Raw genomic sequence first — 24,619 nt, 5'->3', positions numbered from 1 at the left:
CCTGGACAGAGACATGACTCACCTTGCTTCCCTTGATCCCAGGGACACCGGGCATCCCCTGAGAAGCAAAGGGGGGGGAGGAATAGATGAAAAAACATTTTTTCCTTATCAAAACAAGGAACTCTGTTGTAATGCAATGGGGCTTAACTAGGGATCCAAATACACAGAGAGTTTGTTTGTTTCTTTCCTACATTTATTTACCACCTTTTCCTCCAAGGAGCTCAAGGCAGCTGAAATATACTCGGAGTCGAGAGTGAATTTCATGCTCTTTATTCAGCTCGTAGTCATCAATGAGAAGAAGAGAAGAATAGCCCTTTTCCCCAAACCATCTGCTTATATACATTATTTACACAATGGGCTTTGTGTGATTGGCTGCTTCAGGGCTACACCTGTGGGCCAATCAGTTTGTGGATTGACTTCTGCCAGCAGCCTGATTGGCTGCTCCTGCGGGCCAATCAGGTTGCGGATTCACTTCCACCTGGAGTTGGATTGGGTGGCTCCTGCGGACCAATCAGACTGCTGATTCTGGATGCTATTGTTCTATGATTCAGCTCAGTACATAACAGCAGCATACAGGGTTACTCCCTTTTTTTATCCCCACAAGAGCCCACGAACGCTGTGCCAACAATCAGGCTCAGAGCCATGGCTTGAATTCTCCCCAGCTGCACCACAAAGTACTAAGAGATCCTCTGACAGACCACCTGGACACAAAGGCCTTCTGCTGCATCAAAAGACCATCGGTATCAGAATGAGGAACATGTGGCCTTCAGGATGTTGCTGGACTCCAACTCCCATCAGCCACGGTGACTATGGCCAGCAGCCAGAGATGACGGGAGTTGTGGTTCAACAACATCTGGAGGCCTACAGGGTCCCCATCGCTGATCTTCATCCAGTGGCAGCAGATCTCCAGGGTTCAGAGGGGACATTCCCAGCCCTACCGAGAGATGCCAGGGAAAGCACATGCCCTGCCTCTGAGCTATGGACCTTCTCTTCTACCAGGATTTAGGGTGTGGTGCAGGTAGTCCGGGGGCCCCCCCTCCCCAGGACAACAAGCTTGGGTGGGCACAAAATCGAGAGGATCCATAATTGAGAAGATCCATTAGGGGGCTCCAAATTTCGGCCTTGCTCAGGGCAACAAAGATTACCAAAGGCCACCCCTGATTCCACTCTCATTTCCTAGGTAAAGGTGAGACTTTTTGAGCACCTCTTGTCCTGGGTGTCCGGGGGGTCCTATTGGTCCAGCCGAACCGTTCCTGCCTCTCTTGCCGTGTTCCCCCTAAGGAGAAAAACGTTTGCAGAGAAAATAAGATTATTGCAGAAGAAAATAATAATAATACCCAAACGGCTACCAAGATGTGGGGACCGACACTAGAATGGGCAGGGTGCCTGTCCTAAAACCAGGAGATGTTATGCATCAGAGGAGGGGGGGGTAATACACTCTCGAATGCAGGGACTGCCAACATGGCACCCATGGGTGCAATGGCACCCTTGAGGTCCTCCCCTGGCCCCACAAAGCCTCTGTCCCCTTAGTCACAAACAGGGAGGGTGTTTACCTTTTTCTGGCTTGAAAAACGCATAGAGATCGTTTTAAGAAAAAATATAAATTAAATGTTCATAAATGTACGAGGCAAAGACATACCTAAGTATATAAGCCACGTGTCTGAAATAGTAAGAAAAGCAATTCTGAAGTCATTTTGACTCCCCCCAGTGACCTCAAATATTCCTCTGCAGTAAGGGAGGGAAATGAGGAGAGCCTCCCCATTGTCTTTTGCTTACAAATCCTGTCTTAAGGGCGTATTTGTGTATGAACTGGGTGAGCTTGTGACCTGGAGTCAGGAACTAAAAGTATTAACCATAATGCAATCAGTGACCATTATCAGGTATCCTAGCAAACAGGATTTCTGCTGTAGACCGCCTCCTCTGCTGTAGACCGCCTCCTTCTGTGATGTATGTAAGGTGTTTTAGAGCAGGCATAGGCAAACTCTGGCCCTCCAGATGTTCGGGACTACAATTCCCACCATCCCTAGCTAACATGACCAGTGGTCAGGGATGATGGGAATTGTAGTCCCAAACATCTGGAGGGCCGGAGTTTGCCTATGCCTGTTTTAGAGGGGTGGTCTTGGGCTACAGGGTGGGCAATTTCAAAAGTCTATATAAGGGCTTGCGCACCATTGTTCAAGGTTCCTCCTCCCTCCTGCGTGTGGCGAGTGGGGACCCTGTTGCAACAGTTTAATAAAGATCAGGCTTATTAGCTGTTTGCTTCTCAATATTCTCTGGTGGGCCTCTGTCGTTTTCTCCTACTGATAGGGAACCCACTTGAGTACTGTATTTGGGCTCCCAGTATGTTTCCGAGCACAGTTCAAAGTGTTGGTGCTGACCTTTAAAGCCCTAAATCACGGGTGTCAAACCCAAGGCCCGCGGGCCAAATCCGGCCCGCCAGACCTCATCATGTGGCCCGCGTGGCCGCCAGCCTTCACCCCCGCTGCCGCCACTAGCGCTCGGCCCACGGCCGGATCGGGCCCCGCCGCCTCCGCTAGTGGCCTACCGCCTCCTTCAGCGCTCGGCCCATGGCCGGATCGGGCCCCGCCTCCAGCGCTAGCGGCCTCTCGCCGCCTCCAACGCTCGGCCTATGGCCGGATCGGGCCCCGCCTCCAGCGCTAGCGGCCTCTCGCCGCCTCCAGCGCTCGGCCTATGGCCGGATCGGGCCCCGCCTCCAGCGCTAGCGGCCTCTCGCCGCCTCCAGCGCTCGGCCTAAGGCCGGATCGGGCCCCGCCTCCAGCGCTAGCGGCCTCTCCCCGCCTCCAGCGCTCGGCCTACGGCCGGATCGGGCCCCTCCTCCACCGCTAGCGGCCTCCCGTCGCCTCCAGCGCCCGGCCTACGGCCGGATCGAGCCCTGCCTCCGCCGCTAGCGGCCTCTCGCCGCCTCCAGTGCTCGGCCTACGGCCGGATCGGGCCCCTCCTCCACCGCTAGCGGCCTCCCGTCGCCTCCAGCGCCCGGCCTACGGCCAGATCGAGCCCTGCCTCCGCCGCTAGCGGCCTCCCGCCGCCTCTGGCACTCTGGCTACGGCCGGATTGGGCCCCTCCTCCACCGCTAGCGGCCTCCCGCCACCTCCATCGCTCGGCCTACGGCCGGATCGGGCCCCGCCTCTGCCGCTAGCGGCCTCCCGCCGCCTCTGGCACTCGGGCTATGGCCGGATCGGGCCCTGCCTCCGTCGCTAGCGGCCTCCTGCCGCCTCCATCGCTTGGCCCACGGCCGGATCGAGCCCCGCCTCCAGCGCTAGCGGCCTCCCGCCGCCGTCGCTAGCCTCCCACCAGATCGCCGCCTCCCCCACTCGGCCTAGGGCCGGATCAGGCCCCCGCCAACACCACTAACCTGCTGCCTCGCCGCCACCCGCCCGCACTCCCTGCACAAAAAGGTAATGTTGCTGTGCATGCCTTTAAAGTCTTTTTTTAAAAATAATTTTTATTGATTTTAATATAGACAAAACAGAGCAAAACATAATATATATACTCCATCCTTCTTCCCTCCCTCCCCCCACAAGTCCACTTCTGCCACCAGTAGACCCCGTGGGCATTGAGAGTCAAAGGTGGTCCATTTTAAAGCTGGGTTTGTCCTCCCCCCTCTTCCCCCCTGACCCCCCCCCCCTGATACCTCTTTTAAAGGGTATTTTCCCTACAGATACAACCGGCCCTTTGAGGGTGACCAAAAATTCTGATGCGGCCCCCGATGAATTTGAGTTTGACACCCCTGCCCTAAATGGCCTCGGTCCAGTATACCTGAAGGAGCGTCTCCACACCCATCGTTTTGCCCGGACACTGAGGCTCCAGCACCGAGGGCCTTCTGGCGGTTCCCGTGTTGCGAGAAGCCAAGTTGCAGGGAACTAGGCAGAGGGCCTTCTCGGTAGTGGCACCGCCCTGTGGAACACCCTCCCATCAAATGTCAAAGAGAAAAACAACTACCAGACTTTTAGAAGACATCTGAAGGCAGCCCTGTTTAGGGAGGCTTTTAATGTTTAATCCATTATTGTATTTTATTTTTCTGTTGGAAGCTGCCCAGAGTGGCTGGGGAAACCCAGCCAGATGGGCGGGATATAAATAATAAATTATTATAATATTATTATTATAATGGAAAACCCCATAAGGGAAAAGGAGCAGTTTTTTTTCTTATAACAAGATGAAGGAGGATGTTGAAAGAGTGTTGTTCATCCATACTTTCCCTTTCAGCTCTATGTGCTTTCCAAGGCTCAGATTGGGAGCCTTTGAAATACAGGAAGTCGCAGATATCAGTGGTCCATGGAGTTCAGTATTGTCTGCACTGACTGGCAGCTGCTCTCCAGAACCTTAAGACCAGGATTTCTCCCAGCCCTGCTTGGAGATGCGGTGGACTGCTCCTCAGGCTGTCTGGGTGCTCAGCATGTGCTCTGCCGCTGAGCTATGAGCCTTCCCTAAAATCTCATGGGTAATAAAACAAAACAAATTGCTCCTACTGCAATTTAGTCCTGCCCTTCGCCCTCAGGTCCCAGGGCAGGTTACAATAATGAAAAGACAGCTGCGATACCAAAATGCAGTACAGTATTGAAAATGGTTTAAAATGGAGAGAAGGAGGTGTAGGGGGATAAGTTGAATCTGAAAAACAAGTATTTGAAAGACATGTAAATTGTTTTGATTATTTCGATTAAGGATATGAATGAGTATCTGAATGTATGCATTTGACTGTTGATTCTTTTTAGTTAAATCTGTATTTTATTTATGTTTAGGAGCATTAAGATTTCAGTTTGATGTTACCTTATTATTATTATTATTATTATTGGACAATATGTCTTTATCAATGTCATTTAAATATGATTCTGCATGATAATATTTTTTATATGAGTTATATGATGGTTCTGTTTTGTTTCTTTTTTTCCTTTTCTTTTTCCTTTTTCCTTTTTTGAGTATGTATGTGAAGGTGCTTATATGATTGTACTTTTATTTGAAATTTAATAAAGTTTATTTAATAAAACCAAAAAAAGAGAAAGAAAATGGTTTAAAACAACTTAAAATTTCAGAAATAAGCCGGGTCCTAAAAATGCGCCTCACCAGCAGCCCAGAGTGCAATTGCAGCTGCAAAGAACCGCAAATCAGCACTTCGGTAGAAACGAACCCCTCCCCAAAGCCAAGCCCATTTCAACCAAAGGGTTTCCGCGCTGGGAAACGGGGCGGGAGGGCGCCGGAGAGTTCGCGCTGCACCTGCCCGCCCGCCCGCCGCACAGCGCGCTGCGCCCACCCACCCACCGTGCTGGGAAACGGGATGGGAGGGCGCCGGAGAGATCGCGCTGTGCCTGCCCACCCGCCCACCGCGCTGGGAAACGGGGCGCGAGGGCGCTGGAGAGATCCGGCGCACCATGGCGCCAGGGGCGCTTAAGACGGCCCTGGGTTCAAAAGGTTGTAGCTCAGTTCTAATCAACTGCAGGAAAGCACTATTTGACAGGAAACCAACATATCTCATGAGCCTGCAACCGCATTGACCAAGAAACCGCAGTCGCATGGAGAGGCTCTCTGAGTGTCAGGGAACAGCAGCAGCAGAGGAATAAGGCAACCTTGGCGACAAAGCTCAAAAACAGGGCGATTATCCTGTGAAACAGCCCATTAGGCGTCTACTCATACAAGCGATGTCCTCTGAGCACTTTGGACACCCATTCCAGGTCACGGTGACACAAGCTTTTGCAGGAGGGATTGCAGACGTCTGAGCTTCCTGCATTTTAAAGGGGAAAGTCTGGACGGAGGAGCGGGGGAAATGACAGGGGCTGGGAAGGTAATCGCAGCGTTTTGGTGAATCCCAGAGCGGTGACTTTGACGTGACTCAGTCCTAGGCACTGAGGACAGAAGGACCCACTCCCCCACCCAAAACTGAGCATTGCAACCTCCTAGCCTTTGCAGAAAACCTGACGACAAGCCTTTGGGAGCCTTGGAAACCAACGCATATAAAGTGATTAGAGCTTTTGCTGCGATATGTATGTGTTAAGAGTCACAACTTCCACACCAGCTTGGCCACGTCCACAGAATGGAAGATGGCAGGATCCCCAAGGGTGTTTTCTATGGGGGAACTGGCTTCAAGCACCCGGCCTGTTGACAGACCCGCTCTGCAGTGCCAAATTAAACCTTGTGGAGGCCCCTAGGCAGTCAAAATCTCGGGGGGGGGGGGAGCCTTGCAAATGATCTCCTAATACGTTTTTGATTTTACCAACCCACAAGATCAAATCAGTATTACTTTGTTGCGGGGCCAGGAAAGCCAGTGCCTCCTCTGCCCTTACCTTCCAAGTCCCGGACTGCAGAATCCGGGACCGGCAGCCATTTGACACCGGAAGTTGCGTTGACGTAACTTCCGGTGTCGCTTTGCCCTTCTATGGGCACCAAAAATGGCTGCCGCCGGCCTCGAAAGTCGCTTGTACGCATGTCAGGAAGTGCGTCGACGCAACTTCCGGTGTCGCTCCGCCCATCTATGGGCGCCAAAAATGGCCGCCGCCGACACCGGAAGTCGCATCTATGCACTTCCGGACATGCGTAGATGCGACTTTTGAAGCCAGCGGCGGCCATTTTTGGTGCCCATAGAAGGGCAAATCGGAAAGAAAAGAAATGGCCGCCGGCAGGAGAAAATAACAGAGAAAAACGGGAGACGAAGTGATACGGGGGACCACCGGGAAAAGGTAAGTAAAATCAGGGTTTTCCCGGAGAAAACGGGGTACTTGGCAGCTATGCCTCTGCCTGTTTGGTAATCTGGCACTGCCACTCTGTGGTACAAAGATGTCCACAAACATGACATGAAGGTTGGCAACATCAACCCCACCATGTGGGAATCCCTTGCAGACGACCGCAGCGCCTGGAGACAGGCAATCAGGCCGTGCATCCACAGCAGTGACCAGAGGAGGAGAAATGCCATGGTGCATCTGCAGCAGCACAACTGGACGCCTTCCGCTGCTCCAGCTGCAATAAAACATGTCTCTCCTGTATCGGTCTCTACAGCCACAGCAGGCGCTGCGATTCTCCAACAGTTTGGCTTCACCCCCCAAAGCTGCTCTCCTCCATTGCCTCTCGAGACAGAGGGGTGCCACCATCAACAATTTGTGTTAGAGCCCAGCCATTCCCAAACATTTTCGGGCCGCCACCCGCTTGGTTCCATAAAGTCATATCCCTAGTGTCCCCTAACCTAACTTATAACAAGCATTACTCAGAACGGTGGCTTGCACAATCCACTGAATGAGTGTAACATGTCGAAATCCGAAGCGGTAACAATTAGTCACACATTTATTCGAAACCCAACTGAAACTGCTTCAACAAAATGGATGACCGCGACACCAGCTTTTTGAAGCCTGATTGCCATGCAACACCTCCAGGCACCCCCTTGCCTCTTAGCGCCTCCCCCCCCCCCAGGTAATCTCACTGCCCCCATGGGGTGCCACCACCCACTTCAGGAACCACTGTGTTAGACTGAGGAGTAGCCTTATCATGGGGCAGCTGAAATCAGAATTCTGGAGTTGGAAGGGACCCTGAGGATCATCTAGTCCAACCCCCTGCAATGCAGGAATAGTCAGCTGACCCATACGGGGGTCGAACCTGAAACCGTGGCGTTATCAGCACCACGCTGTAACCTACTGAGCTCTTGCCCTTGAACCAGAAGCAGAGGCATGTCTGGAAAACCTTGCTTCCAATTTCGGCTCCCTAGAAATCTAATAACTACAGGAATGCTTATGATGATCAAATAATGGCTCTATAAAGCTTGTCGTGCTGCGAAGTTAAGAACGCTGACCCAGAAACTGCCTGTTGGACTAGCTGGGCCCATGCTCTGCTCCAGCAGGGCTCTCCTGATGTTATCAGGAGCAGCCACGGCTTGATTTATACGGCAATTCTGAGGGAGAGGATATTAAAAGCCCGAGCGTCGTGGCGCTTAGTTTTGATTGTTCATCTCAAGAGTTCCAGTGGGTCCCTTTCAGCAGCTTATGAAGTAGCATTATTATAATAATAATAACAATGATTTATTATTTATACCCCGTCCATCTGGCTGGGTTTCCCCAGCCACTCTGGGCGGCTTCCAACAAAATATTAAAATACAAGAATCTATTAAACATTAAAAGCTTCCCTGAACAGGGCTGCCTTCAGATGTCTTCTAAAAGTAGTTGGTAGTTGTTTTTTCTCTTTGACATCTGGTGGAAGGGCGTTCCACAGGGTGGGCGCCACTACCGAGAAGGCCCTCTGCCTGGTTCCCTGTAACCTCACTTCTCGCAGTGAGGGAACTGTCAGAAGGCCCTTGGCACTGGACCTCAGTGTCCAGGCAGAATGATGGGGGTGGAGACGCTCCTTCAGGTATACTGGACCGGGGCTGTTTAGGGCTTTAAAGGTCAGCACCAACACTTTTAATTGTGCTCGGAAACGTACTGGGAGCCAATGTGGTCTCGGCTGCCACTCCCAGTCACCAGTTTAGCTGCCCCATTCTGGATTAGTTGTAGTTTTCGGGTCACCTTCAAAGGTAGCCCCACATAGAGCACATTGCAGTAGTTCAAGTGGGAGATAACCAGAGCATGCACCACTCTGGCGAGACAGTCTGCGGGCAGGTAGGGTCTCAGCCTGCGTACCAGACGGAGCTGATAAACAGCTGCCCTGGACACAGAATTGACCTGCGTCTCCATGGACAGCTGTGAGTCCAAAATGACTCCCAGGCTGCGCACCTGGTCCTTCAGAGGCACAGTTGCCCCATTCAGGACCAGGGAGTCCTCCACACCTGCCTGCCTCCTGTCCCCCCAAAACAGTACTTCTGTCTTGTCAGGATCCAACCTCAATCTGTTAGCCACCACCCATCCTCCATTATGGAAAGCTTGAAGGCACTTCCACAATCCACCTCTGTTCCCTGTGTTTGAGACAGTTCCCCGAATCGCTTGGCCACTGGACTGTCACCACACCCAAACTGTTGTCACCTACCTTTTGCCCTGGAATTCCAGGTGGGCCTGGGGCGCCTCTCTCCCCCTGCGACCCGGGGGTCCCGGGGTTGCCACGGATACCCTGGACGCCTTGTGCCCCTGGAGGTCCCGGGACGCCGGGCTCACCCTAGCGAGAAGACATCATATTGTCCCGTCACAAGATGAGCACATGTTTTTATAGTACTGTATGATCGTGATTGTGATCAATTGCTTTGTACAGCAATAAGCCTCAAAGCGACTTGACAAGGTGAAATACAACAAGTAAGTAGCAATTTGGACCTAGAATCATAGAATTGTAGATTTGGAATGGACCCCGTGGATCCTCTGGTCCAACCCCCTGCAATGCAAGAATATGCAGTTGTCTGATAAAACCTGCAACCTTGGCATTATCACAGCACCACACTCTAAGCGACTGAGCTAACCTAGATATTTCTTTTATAGCAGTGGGCAATGCAAAGCACCTAGTATGTTCACCCAACAAGGGCAAGTCCTACGCACCCCTCCTAGAAGATGTCAGGGACTGGCAGGATGAAGAGGAGTGGTGGGAGGCACGAGCCAGGGAACCCTCAGGGGAAACCCCAGCGGAGGAAGGCTCAGAGCCCAGGGATTGGTGGTGGGACACAGAGGAGAGGTCAGAGGGAGAAGATTGGGAGGAGGTGACGTTGGAAGCTGAAGGGGCAACAGGGTTTAGTGAGCAGGAGGAAACTGTGAAAGGGAGCAGTTCAGACTCTGAGGCTGAAGCAGTGCAGAGGGGGGTCACAAGGCTGTTGGAGAATTCAAAGAGTCTGCCTCTCCTGCTGTAACAAGCTCCTTCTTGGTCTCCAAGAACGTGCAGAGTAATGAGAAGAGCTGAACGGAGGTCAGATGTGCACAGATGCAGTTTGAGACTGCTTGGGAAACATCCGGGAGAGGTGGAGCCTTAGAAGGGGTGGAAGGCAGGGACCTTCAGTGCTAGCAACTGCCCTACAGGGGGAAGACCCACCGAAAGCGTTGCCGAGTTGTATGCTGTTTCCTTGACAAAGAGTTAACTTTGCTGACAACTGACTCTGCTTCTTCATACTTCATATTGACCAGCCTTGACAGTTGACCACCATAGGAGGCAACATCAATGAACCAATGGCCTAGGCAAACAAAAAGGCCTTCGTCTGGCACCTAAGGATGGCCCCAGACAGGTCTCTCCAAGGAGAGCATTCCACAGTGGGGCCACCACCGAAAAGGCTTGTTCTCATGTGGTCAACTTTCACACCTTCCTCAGGGAAGGTCTTCTGATGAAGACTGCAGGGTCAGAGCTGGCTTGTAAGGGGAGAGGTGGCCCGTTGGGTTTTGTGGTCCTTTTCATCTCTTTGTAGCCTTCAGCTCCCTCAACTGGAAGGGAGGCCAGTTCCACTTTCTACCCTGACGGTCTACTTCAGGCCAGTCTGTTTCTCCTCTATGAAGAGTGGGAAACCTGCAGCTCTCTGGACATTGGACTATAACTCCCTTTGTCCCTGACCGTGGGCTATGCTGTCTGAGGATGCTGGGAATAAGAGTCCAGCCGCACAAGGAAGGTTAAACATTCCCCACTCCTGTCCATAGCTGCCAAGTCTCCCGTATTCTCCGAGAAATCCCCGTTTTCCCAGCTCTTCTTAGCTGAAAAAATGGATTTTTTTTGTTTTTCCCCGGTTTATTCTGGCGCGACGGCCATTTTGGAACTGGGCGGAGCATGCTCAGAAGCAACTTTTGATGCTGCTCTGCCCAGTTCCAAAATGGCTGCAGTGCGACTTCTGGCACGGCGGCCATTTTGGAACTGGGCAAAGCAGCATCAAAAGTGACTTCTGAGCATGCTCTGCCCAGTTCCAAAATGGCAGCAGCGCTACTTCCGGTCTGCTACGTCCGGTCCGGTCCCTTATTTCTCGGACAGCAACTTGGCAGGTATGCTCCTGTCCTCTGTAAAGGACTAGTTGGCTGTACAGAAAAATACTGTAAATGAAGTCTCAGTATGGAGATACCTTGTGCCCAGGAGGTCCAGCCTGGCCAACAGGTCCCCGGAAGCCAATCCCTGGCTCTCCCTTTAGAAAACAGAGCAAATAATAATATTAATATATAGCATCATATTGGAAAAAAACAAGAGGTACCAAAATTAAATGAATGGCAGGAGAAATTATTTGGATTTATGGACTTAGCGAGATTAACCAATGCAATAAGAGGAGGCAATAAGCAAAAATTTAAACAAAATTGGGACAAAATTGGAAAGTATATGAAACAACAATGCCCCACAATTAAATCTTGGATCCATTTTTAAGGCTTGGCACTGAGAATAAGTACAGCAAAAGAAGAAGAAGAAGAAGAAGAAGAAGAAGAAGAAGAAGAAGAAGAAGAAGAAGAAGAAGAAGAAGAAGTTAGAGAAATTATAAATTGCTAAGGGGAGCAGTAAAAATAAATCATGAGGACCGAGGTGTAGACAAGTGGAAGTGGCAAAGTGGAGAGAAGTATGAGTTATTTGATTTATAAAGTCAAAAAAATGGTTATGAATATTAGTATTGTGTTATATGTTTCTATAATTTTGTAATGTATGATAGTGGTGTTATATATGTGAATAGAACATGTCTGATTCAGATTGTTTTAATTTGGATGTATTGGATTATTATGTTTTAAATTTGATTCTTAATAAAGTTGAATTAAAAATATAAAAAAGAAAAGAAAAAGAAAACAGAGCAAATTAAAGAGAAGTGAATCCCGAACACACAGCATAAATGCAAATAATCTGTGGCAACTGACGCCCCTGGGCCTGATCTGGGAACCAAACCAAGATGGGGTCTTGCTAAGTCCTAATGGGATTTAAAGGCCTAATTAAATATATGGTCCACGGTGAGGGGAGGTGGGTGGAGAGGAGAGGACATGCAACGAGAGACTCAAATTGCAAACCACTCTGCAAATGGAAGATGAGTTGCTTGTTCTGGGTGGCCCCTGACCCCAGCAAAGCCATTCCTTTACCTTTTGACCAATTTCTCCATCTTCGCCTCTGGCACCCTGGTAGAGACAAGAGCAAAAAGGTAAGTTTCTGGTCCTCTTGATGCCATGAAACACCCTGGATATCTTTGGGCAATAACTGATGCAGGCTTAGGGGGGCGTATTCAAGCTGTAGCGCCTCTGCTCTGACCTAGCAAGGTTTTTATTGTGTCCATATCTAAGTTTGTGCTGCGTGCATTGGCTTTGCCTGGGCTTCCCGAGGTCAAGCTGTCCAGCGACAGTTGCCTGCAACTCTATGTAAGGTCTAGTTTTGGGCCCTGAACTGGGGCATCCATTGCTACTGTGATTACTGGGAGGAACTGGAAGCTCCATCAAAGATCTCCCGGCCAGTAAGGATGTCTGGATTCTCCTTCCTTGGAGGTTTTTAAGCAGAGGTTGGATGGCCATCTATCATGGATGTTTTAGCTGAGATTCTTGCATTGCAGGGGGTTATTGAGTTGTTGTTTTTATTTTGATTATGTACTTTGTGGTTTTATATTTTGATTTCTTCTGTGAAGCTCCCTAAGACCTCTGGGTATAGGGTGGTATATAAATTCTAATTCTAACAACAACAACAGCAGCAGCAGCAGCAGCAGCAGCAGCAACAACAACAACAGCAGCAACAACAACAACAGCCAACACCACCCTTCGGTCCCTTCCAACTTTATTATTCTATGTAAGGAAATTCTATGAGAAATGTAAAGTACTCCACTTGGGCAAAAAAAAATTGAAAGGCACAAATACCGAATGGGAGACACCTAGCTTGAGAGCAGTACATGTGAAAAGGATCTAGGAGTCTTGGTAGACCACAAACTTGACATGAGTCAACAGTGTGATGCAGCAGCTAAAAAAGCCAATGCAATTCTGGGCTGCATCAATAGCAGTATAGCATCTAGATCAAGGGAAGTAATAGTACCACTGTATTCTGCTCTGGTCAGACCTCACCTGGAGTACTGTGTCCAGTTCTGGGCACCACAGTTCAAGAAGGATACTGACAAGCTGGAACGTGTCCAGAGGAGGGCAACCAAAATGTCAAAGGCCTGGAAACAATGCCTTATGAGGAACGGCTTAGGGAGCTGGGTATGTTTAGCCTGGAGAAGAGAAGGTTAAGGGGTGATATGATAGCCATGTTCAAATATATTAAAGGATGTCATATGGAGGAGGGAGAAAGGTTGTTTTCTGCTGCTCCAGAGAAGCGGACACGGAGCAATGGATTCAAGCTACAAGAAAGAAGATTCCACCTAAACATTAGGAAGAACTTCCTGACAGTAAGAGCTGTTGGACAGTGGAATTTGCTACCAAGGAGTGTGGTGGAGTCTCCTTCTTTGGAGGTCTTTAAGCAGAGGCTTGACAGGCATATGTCAAGAATGCTTTGATGGTGTTTCCTGCTTGGCAGGGGGTTGGACTGGATGGCCCTTGTGGTCTCTTCCAACTCTATGATTCTATAATTCTATGACCTTTGTTGCTTACCTTCTCCCCTGGCTCCCCTGGCTCTCCTGGTTCCCCCTGTATGAGAAAGAGAGAGAAAGCTCACTGTACCCTCATAATAATATAATAATAATTTATTATTTATACCCCGCCCATCTGGCTGGGTTTCCCCAGCCACTCTGGGCAGCTTCCAACAGAATATTAAAATACAACAATCTATTAAAGCTTCCCTAAACAGGGCTGCCTTCAGATGTCTTCTAAAAGTCTGGTAATTGTTTTTCTCTTTGACATCTGGTGGGAGGGGGTTCCGCAGGGCGGGTGCCACTACCGAGAAGTCCCTCTGCCTGGTTCCCTGTAACTTGGCTTCTCACTGTGAGGGAACCGCCAGGAGGCCCTTGGCACTGGACCTCAGTGTCCAGGCAGAACGATGGGGGTGGAGACGCTCCTTCAGGTACCCTCAGGCTCAGATCCTGATGCTTACATGCTTTCCATTGCACAGCAAAGATTTCAGACAGCCCCGTTCCATGTGCTCCCCTTGCACAAATGCAGAGATCAGAGCGTGTCCTTTGACTTTGCTCCTCTTGGCCAAAGCCTCTCCAAGCTGTGCCCGTTCTCCCTGTCCAACAGTGCCTGTCCAACAGCCCTCCCCATTTCCTCTTCCTTCTCAATGCAGGGGTGGGGAACACATGGCCCATCAGATGTTGCCGGACCCTTGATTGAGACTCTGGAAATGTGCTGCTGGTCTCAGTGGAGACAACAGTGAGCCACATGGGCCAATAGTTTGAGTCAGTATAATGCAGCTTCTCTTGTTACTATTCATCGGACAAGGAGATCCACTAGGAAATGGGGATGGGAGTAAGGAGTTGAACGGAGCATTCGGAATCCTGAAAGGCAGCATTCCGTAGTACAGTAGTGCAACGCTTTGCCGCAAGCCCCGATTGTCGCACACGCACGCATATGCACAGATATTGCAGCTCGTGCAAACAAGCCGACCTGTTCTCCTTTGCTGCCTTGGCTCCCAGGCGCTCCCTTTTCTCCCTGAAGAAACAGAATTAAAGAGAAAAAGAAACCTCGTCATTTCCAAGCACAGTCCAGCTATGTGGAATCTCGCAGAAGCCTCTTGGGAAGCTGGCGCGATTGCGGCTGAATCTCTAAGAGCACGGTAGCGGATTTCCTCCTCCTCCATTTGGAAATGGCAACGATTCTCCAGGAACCAGAGGGCAAAAGGTAATGAAAAAATATATCAAGGCAGCAGGGCTTTCTTGCTGGTGGTTGCCCCTGGAATCCCAACCCACATTTTGCAGATGATTTAGGACAGGGGTTCCCAACAAAATTTTCTCGAGGACCCCTCATCGAGCCGCTATTGTGACAAGGACCCCCATTAATTCCTAATCCTAAAATTAAAAAGTGAGAGCCAAATTAAGAGTCTTTTTATAAGAGTCCAGGGAGGAGGGAGGGGAATGGAGAAGACAGGGTACCTGCGCAGTAGCGCACAAATGAAGCCGACGCGCGCAAAGCATCTTGGGGAGGTTAGCGTTAGAAGAATGTGCGCGCTGCCTCTTTGCAAAACAGTAGTGTTTGTAAAGCGCCACCTAACGGCATACAGCAAAACTACTGCCTCTATCTAATTCTAGTTTTGCGCTAGACTCTGCTCATGCAGGAAGCGGCCAAAACAAAAAATCTGTTATCATACGAAATATATTTAATATATTTTTTATTCTAATAGCATCTTGCGGACCCCTCTGGCATAGCTCGCGGACCCCTGGGGGTCCGCGGACCACCTGTTGGGAACCACTGATTTAGGAACATAGGGAGATGCCTTATCCTCCATCAGACCATTGTTCCATCTAGCTCAGTACTGGCTACACTGACTGGCAGCAGCTCTCCAGGGTTTCAGAAAGGGGCTATTCCCAGTCTGACCTGAAGATATCGGGGATTGAACCTGGGACCTTCTCCATGCAAGGCAGATGCTGTGCCACTGAGCTACGGCCCTCCAGTGACTTCCCTGGCACTGATCTTATTAGTGACAATATTAGTGTCCCAAGAGACCGTGTGGCCTGGCTGTGCTGTCAAAGGAGGGCCATCTATTAGGAACTATTAATGCTGGCTGTTGGCTCAAACGTCCCCAAAGGGAAAGGGCTGTATGATTGACAATTGTCTTTGCGGTATAATAATGTCTGGAATCTTGCGATATCTGCGACAGTAACATGCAGTTTAAAAGTCTCAGAAGGATCTAAAGGATCTAAAGACCCTGAATGTTTCTATGTTGGGTTTTCCCCCCGGGTGGAGGTTATTCTCTTATGCTACTGAAAATGATCTACAATAATGTGCAACTTTTGAACCTCATAATCCTGAATTAAATTGTTCTGTTCCATTGTTCAACTGCATGCTTTGATGTATATCTTGGGATGCAATGGCCTTTTAGTAATTCTAGATTATTATTATTATTATTATTATTATTATTATTATTTATTATGCTTTATTAACTGTAGTTACATCCATACATCAAAGACATTTTATAGTCTGTAGACTCATCAAAATAAAAATTCCAAGAAAGAAGTATATATCTTCATAAATTTAACTTCCCGTCCTTCTCAACATCTTTTCACTCTTATAAACCTATGACCTAATATTAATATGCATCTATGTATATACTTAACCCATTTAACCTTTATTTGCAGAGCTTATTCAAAAGCTGCTACCGAGCTCAGATTGCAACACTTTTTTTTTTAAAGTAACTCTTTAGAGGTTCCCAGTTAACTGGGTAACTGGCCTTTTAGAAATTCAATAAAATGAGTATTGATTTTTAAGAACGGGGAGCAGAAAAGAGGAACCATCTGAACCTGCTCCAGGCTGCAAAACAACAACAACAACAACAACAACAACAACAACAACAACACCCTAAAGATGAAAATCAAATTTTGGACAGATTTCTGGGGATATCGGATTCTGGCAAATCCCAATAAAAGAGGAGTTAATTTAGTGTGCAGAGCTTGAAGTAATACACCCTTCCATTGTTGCATCATCCTTGGATGCGTCAGCCAAAGAGGTTCGCCAACACAACCACACAGCTTTTTATGTTCTGGCATCTATTGACCAAAAAACTACAAACCTTTTGACCTTGAACTGGCAGGAAATCCACCTTGTCTGACCTTTGCTTCTAAAGAGAGAAAACCTTGTTAATTTCATATCTTTGGATTTTACATTTCATCTTAAAATGCTTCTTCCCCCTCCTCCCACCCCCGAGCCACTGAGACAGTTGCAGGCCTCCCTCATAACGCTAGAGCCCAACTGTGGGATGTGATCCATGGGAGACAAATACAACGTTCCTCGTTTTCCAAGAGTGGACATGCAAGGGGAGGTTTGGTCCAACCAGACAAAACTTCCTGTTCCTCCTGGGCTTGAGCATCCTTCCTTTTGCATGTGATAGAAGGTGGGTGTGGCCTTACCTGTCCAGGTAACAAAAGGACAAGTCATGCAGCACATCTCTCTCTTTTTCACTTCCTTCTTCATTTGACCAGCTTTCAGCTAGAACTGCTCTGCTGGTTTTCAGCTAGCAGAAGCACTGGGATTATCTCCCCATATGGGGTAGATTCACATGTAAGGTAAAGGTAAAGGGGCCCCTGATCATTAGGTCCAGTCGTGACTGACTCTGGGATTGCGGCGCTCATCTCGCATTATTGGCCGAGGGAGCCGGCGTACAGCTTCCAGGTCATGTGGCCAGCATGATAAAGCCGCTTCTGGCAAACCAGAGCAGCACATGGAAACGCCGTTTACCTTCCCGCTGTAGCGGTTCCTATTTATCTACTTGCATTTTGATGTGCTTTCGAACTGCTAGGTTGGCAGGAGCTGGGACCAAGCAACGGGAGCTCACCCCGTCACAGGGATTCGAACCGCCGACCTTCTGATCAGCAAGCCCTAGGCTCAGTGGTTTAGCCCACAGCGCCACCTGGGTCCCTTCAGCACGAGGTAGCGGCTACCAAAATGGCACCGTGCCCTCGCAATAAGAATGGGAAGATGGCGTCCGCAAAGATGGCGCCCCAAATTTTGGCTTCAAGGTGTTGGAGGCTTATGAAAATGCTTGTGTGGCAAAGCCGCTTCTGGCAAACCAGAGCAGCACATGGAAACGCCATTTACCTTCCCGCTGGAGCGGTACCTATTTATCTACTTGCACTTTGACATGCTTTCGAACTGCTAGGTTGGCAAGAGCAGGGACCGAGCAACGGGAGCTCACCCCGTCGCAGGGATTCGAACCACCAACCTTCTGATCGGCAAGCCCTAGGCTCTGTGGTTTAACCCACAGCGCCACCCGCGTCCCTTCTAGATTCACATGTACATATTTGTAACTAGGTTTGCCTTCAGCGATCCAACTGTGAACTGGTGTAAGTACACGTCTTTTATTGACTTTGAATAAGATTGTGAAGTCTTTATTCTTTTAAGAGGGATTCAAGGGAACTTACCAGGAACGTACAATTCAATCTGAGACAGATTGAATTGTATAATAGTGAGAGGCTTACACAAGCCTGCAACCAGCTGTCTGCTGTGCATATAAAAAGGGGGAATGTAATTCTGCTACATAAAGGAACTTGCCAGTGCAAGTTAGGAAGGATATTAATGAACAATATATCCTCTCCTGCCACCCTGAACATTCCCACACCAACAAAACTGAATGCTAGAAGATTCAGAGCAGACAGAAGCAAGTCCTTCACATATAGCTAACCTATTGAATTCACTCCCCAAGTGATGGCCACCAACTCGGGATGGCTTTAAAAGAGGATCAAACCAATTCATAGAGGGCTGATTGTCTCTCGGACATACCCCATACCAGGAATCAGGGACGTCCCATCCCATTTCACCACCTGAAGCAAAAAGGGAAGCTGCCTTGCCCCCTGCCAAAGCCTTGCTTACTGCTCCATGCTTCTCTGGCAGCAGCAGGGGCAGGCGGGGCACAGGCTGGGGGGGGGCACCCCTTGGGACTCTGCCACCCGAGGCGGCTGCAGGGATCACAGCTAAGAATTGAGAGTTACTTGTTGCTGTAAAAAGGGTTACCTTAATTCTCCTTGCTCTGTGAGGCCCAGGATAAGCCTTGAAAGAGAGGAGGGGGAAAGTCACATGTGCACAGGGAGGAATGGATGAGAAATCAAATTCTAGGCATATAAGGCTAGTGAAATCTGTCCATTGAGGTTCTTGTCAGTTCCTCATTTCCCCAACCTTCTGTTTAGCTCACTGCATTTCCACATCAGGTTGCAATTTCTTTGCAAAGAAAGTACAGTGGTACCTTGGTTCTCAAACTTAAACCATTCCGGAAGTCCGTTCCAAAACCAAAGGGTTCCAAAACCAAGGTGCGCTTTCCCGTAGAAAGCAATGTAAAACGGATTAATCCATTCCAGACTTTTTTTAAAAAAAGTACTGCAGTCACACAATTGATCAATCAGTAGCTGAACTGGGTTCCACACAGTCTCTCTCTCTCTCTCTCTCTCTCTCTCTCTCTCTCTCTCTCTCTCACACACACACACACACACACACACACATGAGCCACAAAAACAAAAAATAAATAGCAAAAAGAGACAGACCTTAGCATAACACTCAAAATGGAAGTGTGGCACTCAAATCGGAAGCGTAACACTTAAAACGGAGCACGTTCATCTTCCGAAGAACGTTCGCAAACCGGAACACTTACTTCCGGGTTTGCAGAGTTTGGGTTCCAAGTTGTTTGAGTACCAAGGCGTTTGAGAACCAAGGCGCCACTATAGTCCTTATGAGAATTCATGAGCAGAGCATCCCTCTCCTAATATACATTAACTAGCCATCCCAGTCTCTGCATGAGATTCCAAGGGGTTTGGGGCATTCAGCCAGGTTCCTTCGGGGAAAGTGAGGTACAGGAGAGTCTGCAGTATCTTTGGAATATGATTTATTTGCACATATTTGCAGCGGAAGCTTCCAATGGAGAGAGGTTTCACAGCATTCACATCTCAGAAGGAGCTCATCCTTCACAGCAGCCCAGCACTGCGTCCCCAGACATCTCCTCTCTCGCAGGCTGCCTTCAGCCAGCCAGCCAAGGCAGTTTTGGCCTCCACAGCAGCTCATTGAGTTCTCTGCTTTCCTCCCCAACAGAATCACAGAAGTCAAGCTCAATGACTCACCCCAGAACTGGCATGGTGTTCCATTGGGGCTCCCCTAATTCCAAGGGCACCAGGAGAACGCACCTGCGCAGCCACGACAAGAAGCAAATCACATGGTTTGTTTGCCTGCTAACGAAATCAACAGCTTCTGGGGCTCAAAGGGTAAAGAGGGGGGTCTTTACCTCAAGGCTCCGGGTCTCTGCCATCCTTCGGACTCTGCCATTGCTTCTTTCCTCGGGATCAGAAAGGCCGCCGGCATTTTCCTGTTTGAAGGAAGACAGCGTTGGCCGAAAAGAAAAAAAACCCGCTCAGCAGTTCCCTGGATTACTTTGAATCCCTGTTTAATAATAAGCCCAGTATTTGAGTTTGAATCAATAAAAGAATCAATAAGATGGATCAGGCCAGTGGCCCATCTAGTCCAGCAGCCTGTTCTCACAATGGCCAGCCAGATGCCTGGGGGAAACCCAAAAGCAGGATTTGACCACAAGAGCAACTCTCCTCTCCTGTGGTTTGCAGCAATTGAAGCATTCCTGCCTCTGACTGTACATTGCAGGCGGTTGGACAATAATAATAATACTAATAATTTTATTATTTGTACACCGCCCATCTGACTGGGTTTCCCCAGCTACTCTGGTCAGTTTGCAGCATATACAGCAGCATAATAAAACAAGGACAGCCAGAAAAACGGGGGTTTCCCAGGGAATACGGGAGACTTGGCAGCTATGACTCTGCCGTGTTGTTACTTTCTGTGAGTAAAAGCCAGCTGCATTTCGTGACTCAGATTCCCTCCTGCCCTGTGGATGACCTGTGCTCGCCCGACAGCTCCTTGGCCCCTGAACTGCCTGATTTCAAATGTGCTTACCAAATCACGAAGTTGGAAGCTTGTGAATGGGATGTCTTTATAAATTACATAAGGCTTCCAGAGCATCACTTGGCTTAGCATAAACTAAACCCCACTCGCAATCAGATTGTTTCTCCAAGACTTACCATCTAAATACAGTACAGTTATCGGGGGGGGGGAATTGATTTACTAAGTACGTTCATGGGTAGCGGGAAGTCATTATTCGAATTAAGGAGTCAAGCCAAAGCTGTGTAAAGAAGGCTTGTATAATAATAATAATAATAATAATAATAATAATAATAATAATAATAATTTATTATTTATACCCCGCCCATCTGCCTGGGCCTCCCCAGCCACTCTGGGCGACCTCTAACAGAAGCATCAATATACAATAATTTATTAAACATGTAGAAGTTAATTTGAAAAAAAAATTAAGTTAGTTATCTATTTTTTGCTTTTATTCTTTTTTAGTTTTCTTTCTCTTTCTTTTCATTTTATTTATGTATAATGGATGTATCTATGTGTTTGCAAATAAAATAAAATATTTTTTATCATGGAAAAAAACTGAAGTTGGAAGCTTGCTTTTGGAAGAGCAAGCAAACAGGTTTTTGGTTCGCAGCATCGTGCACCAGCTATCAGATACGGCCAAACTCCCCACCACGGGACAGCCAACTATCCCAGCTGTGAGCCGGCCCTGTCGGTGGATATTCCAAATGCTCTTTAAGTTCTCAGCCTCCCAAAACTTAGCCTTTCTTTACTGTGCATTCGGTGTGATGTGATGTGATGGGAAGGAAACACAGCGGGAGGAAGGAGGAAGGGGTATGTTACAAAACCCTCTGCTGTGCCCACCCCCAGTTCCACAGGTGGCAAGCAATTTCAACAAGCAGCATGAGAAGCCATCCATCAGGTCTCGCATTCTGTACGGGGATTTGTGGCTAGATGGGGGCAGGTGAATGATTCATCAAACGCTTAAAGCGTTAAGCGAAATACAGGCGCAAGGGAGGAAGAAGGGGATGGAAGAAGGAGCTGCAGAGGGGAACAGAAGTTGGAAAGTGCCTTGTTCGTTCAACTTCAGAGGATGCAAAACTCTGAAAAGTGAAGGACACCGGGATCATGTGCAGAGCAGAGAGGGGTTTTGCCACCCTGAGAGGCTGTGTCACACAATCCCAAGACATGCATTATGTTTAACCTTTAATTTTTACTAGGGCTGGTTTTCAACATCATTATATATCACCAGACTGACACAGCTTCAGGTGGAGGCTGGGATGATCACAAATCAAGTCTGAAACAAGGCAGAGGGACACCACAGACAACATTAGAAGCCAATGATACAGCAATGACACCGAGCGGGTTTCCCATAAAAATCGAGTGAGCAAAGGATGCCCATCTAAGGACATAAGAAGAGCTTGCTGGATCAGGCCAGTGGTCCACCCAGTCCAGCATCCTGTTCTCACGGGGACCAAAAAGATGCCCTAATGCAAAAGATGCAATCACAAGAGCCCTTTCCCCTCCTGCAGTTTTGGTATTTAGAAGAATTTCCTGCACTGTGCAGAATTATCGCCTGTGCAGTTGCTTTAGCTCACTGGTTCCCAAACTTTTTCGACCCCCAGCCACATTGGTTCCATGAACCCAGTAGAAGGGATCGCCCAAGCTATTTCCCCTCTCTTCTATTATTAGACACTACCGAAGAAGTCCTCTCGAAACTGCTTTATACCCCTCCGGTTCCAATTAAAACCGGCTGTTAATGAAAGCTGTAATCCACCCACCTTAGCATTGCTCGCGAGTGGCTGTGGGGTTATTTAAACTCCTCCGGAATGGGAAGCAAGGGAAGAGGAGGTGGTGGAGGGAGAGTGGAGGGGCTTCGCAATCGGTTCAGATCATCTGCTCCCGCTTGAAGGCAAGGAGAGTTTTTTAATAGCTGACGGCAGGCAAGGGCATCGTTGGAAAGAGAGATTGAATCGTGCTCTGGGTTTGCCAAGCGTTCTCAGTCAGAGCAATACAGCACCTTTGGCAAAGCTTTTTACAAAGGGAAAAGCTTTGCCAAAGGAGGAATTTGAAGGTTTGCTGTAGCAGGAGAACTTAGAGGCCAAAAGCAGCTCTTCAAGATTCTTCGTCTGGCCCTCTGTATTCTCCCATGGCACACCGCCCCACAGATGCTGTTTTGCTTCCTCCCCAAATGCTTTGCCTGGCAGGAATGATCCCTTCCTGTGGGGTCAGTGTGGTGTAGTGGTTAAGAGTGGTAGACTCGTAATCTGGGGAACCAGGTTCACGTCTCCGCTCCTCCACATGCAGCTGCTGGGTGACCTTGGGCTAGTCACACTTGTCTGAAGTCTCTCAGCCTCACTCACCTCACAGATAGGTAGCCGTGTTGGTCTGAGTCAAAGCAAAATAAAAAAATTCCTTCAGTAGCACTTACTGAATATTTTATTTTGATACCAAAATAAAAACTTAGTTGGTCTTTAAGGTGCTACTGAAGGATTTTTTTTACTTCACCTCACAGAGTGTTTGTTGTGGGGGAGGAAGGGAAAGGAGAATGTTAGCCGCTTTGAGACTCCTTTGGGTAGTGATAAAGTGGGATATCAAATCCAAACTCTTCTTCTTCTTCTCTTCTTCTCTTGCTTTCTTGAACGCTGGATGGAAAGGGGTGCGGGGTGGGTGTGGGGGTTTGTAAACTCCATTCATGAGTAACTCCAACATTTTGGAACCCCGTGGCCCAAAACTATTGCAAAAGCATGGGGTGAACCGAGCACTGTTGGGTTTGGGGGAATACCTACGGCCCATGGGTTGTGTACTGATTACTCAGTTTGAGGGGCGGCACACGACGTGTGGTTCGCAGCACAAAACAAGCACAAATCTTTGGCATCGGTTTGGAGGGGATCCAAACTGTCTGGATGATGCATTAACGAAGCTTGAGAAATAGCCTGCTGTATGAGCCTTACCCTTTGCTCCTCCCACTTTGCCTCTGGCCACGCCCACCACTGACATGCAGTCCATGGAAATTCAGTAATAATAATAATAATAATAATAATAATAATAATAATAATGATGTTAGTTGAACCCCACCCATTTTACTGGGTTGCCCTAGCCACTCTGGACAGCTTCCAGCATATACCAAAACATAAAAATATGAAATGTTAAAAACTTCCTGATACAAGGCTGCCTTCAGGTGACGTCTAATGCAGCGTTTCTCAACCACTGTTCCGCAGCACACTAGTGTGCCGCGAGACGCTGGCTGGTGTGCCGCGACGTGCGGCGACGAGAAGGGCGATTTTGCAGATGCAAACTCCACCTCCCTGGGCGTCCTATTTCTTCGCCCCTTCTGGTTTCCACAGACCAATCAGCTTTCATTATTTCCATTTTCCCCATGCCTCACGTGACAGGATCATCCCAGAATCCTTTAGCCAAGATGGCAGCCCCCAGCAGCTAATAGTGCCGCACGTGTGTCTCTTTTTTGGAAAATCGAGCGGACTTCAAGTAGCTACTTTTAAAATATTCAATCTCCATCATTCAAAAGGTAGTTTGTTGCTAATTCACGGAGGCATGAAGACCAAATTGTCCTCTCACAAGTCCGAGAACACGCACAGGGTAAGATACGGGACGGCGGGGTCGGGTGGGGTGGATCAGAAACCCGGATCTTTTAAGAACTCGGCAGCGCTGACCCGCCGGAAAGCAATATTTGGCAAGTGTTTCTTACAGTCATAATTATAATATAGGGCGGCACAGAGTTAATTTTTTTAACTTTTTTAATGGTGGTGTGCCTCGTGATTTTTTTCACGGAACAAATGTGCCATGGCCCAAAAAAGGTTGAGAAACACTGGTCTAATGCAATGTTTCCCAACCAGGGGCCAATGTGGTCCCCTGGGGGCCCGTAGGATGTTCCAAGGGGGCCACAGATGAGAAATGAGTAAATGGGGGCCACAGCACGAGGCTAGGGGGCCACACAGGGAAGTGAGAAGTGAAGAAAAGCAAATCCTGATTGGCTGGCTACCCGCTTGGCCAATCCCAAGCGGGTAAGGGGGCAGCCAACCAGGGCCTAGCGCTTCTTTTTGCCATGTGTGTTTTCTCGGAGCAGTCCTGGTTTGTTTCTGCTGGGAGAGGGCAATCACTGAGGCTCCTGTTCTGACCATAGCTGCCAAGTCTCCCGTTTCCCCCGGGAAACACCAGTTTTTCCGGCTGTCCCCAGCCGAAAAAAACGGATTTTTTTTTTTGTTTTTCCCTGGTTTATTCTGGCGTGGCGGCCATTTTGGAACTGGGCGGAGCATGCTCAGAAACGACTTTTGATGCTGCTG

General features: G+C 48.7%; 1 protein-coding gene across 1 annotated transcript in view; it reads right to left on the bottom strand.

Annotated features, from left to right (window-relative positions):
- LOC118091532 (collagen alpha-1(VII) chain-like) overlaps nt 1-24,619 on the bottom strand; it is a 179,852-nt gene that overhangs the window by 44,121 nt on the left and 111,112 nt on the right. The window contains exons 56-66 of the mRNA XM_060279757.1: nt 19,672-19,752; nt 19,511-19,573; nt 18,417-18,452; nt 16,480-16,527; nt 14,361-14,405; nt 13,410-13,445; nt 11,925-11,960; nt 10,940-10,999; nt 8,953-9,078; nt 1,205-1,276; nt 23-58 (exon numbers count right to left, since the gene is read on the bottom strand). Coding sequence (XP_060135740.1) covers nt 23-58; nt 1,205-1,276; nt 8,953-9,078; nt 10,940-10,999; nt 11,925-11,960; nt 13,410-13,445; nt 14,361-14,405; nt 16,480-16,527; nt 18,417-18,452; nt 19,511-19,573; nt 19,672-19,752 — 639 coding nt within the window. The remainder of the gene's footprint in view (nt 1-22; nt 59-1,204; nt 1,277-8,952; nt 9,079-10,939; nt 11,000-11,924; nt 11,961-13,409; nt 13,446-14,360; nt 14,406-16,479; nt 16,528-18,416; nt 18,453-19,510; nt 19,574-19,671; nt 19,753-24,619) is intronic.

Source organism: Zootoca vivipara, chromosome 10 (genome assembly GCF_963506605.1).
Source record: "Zootoca vivipara chromosome 10, rZooViv1.1, whole genome shotgun sequence".
NCBI classification, from domain to species: domain Eukaryota; kingdom Metazoa; phylum Chordata; class Lepidosauria; order Squamata; family Lacertidae; genus Zootoca; species Zootoca vivipara.
This window is presented reverse-complemented; position numbering and strand designations above follow the sequence as displayed.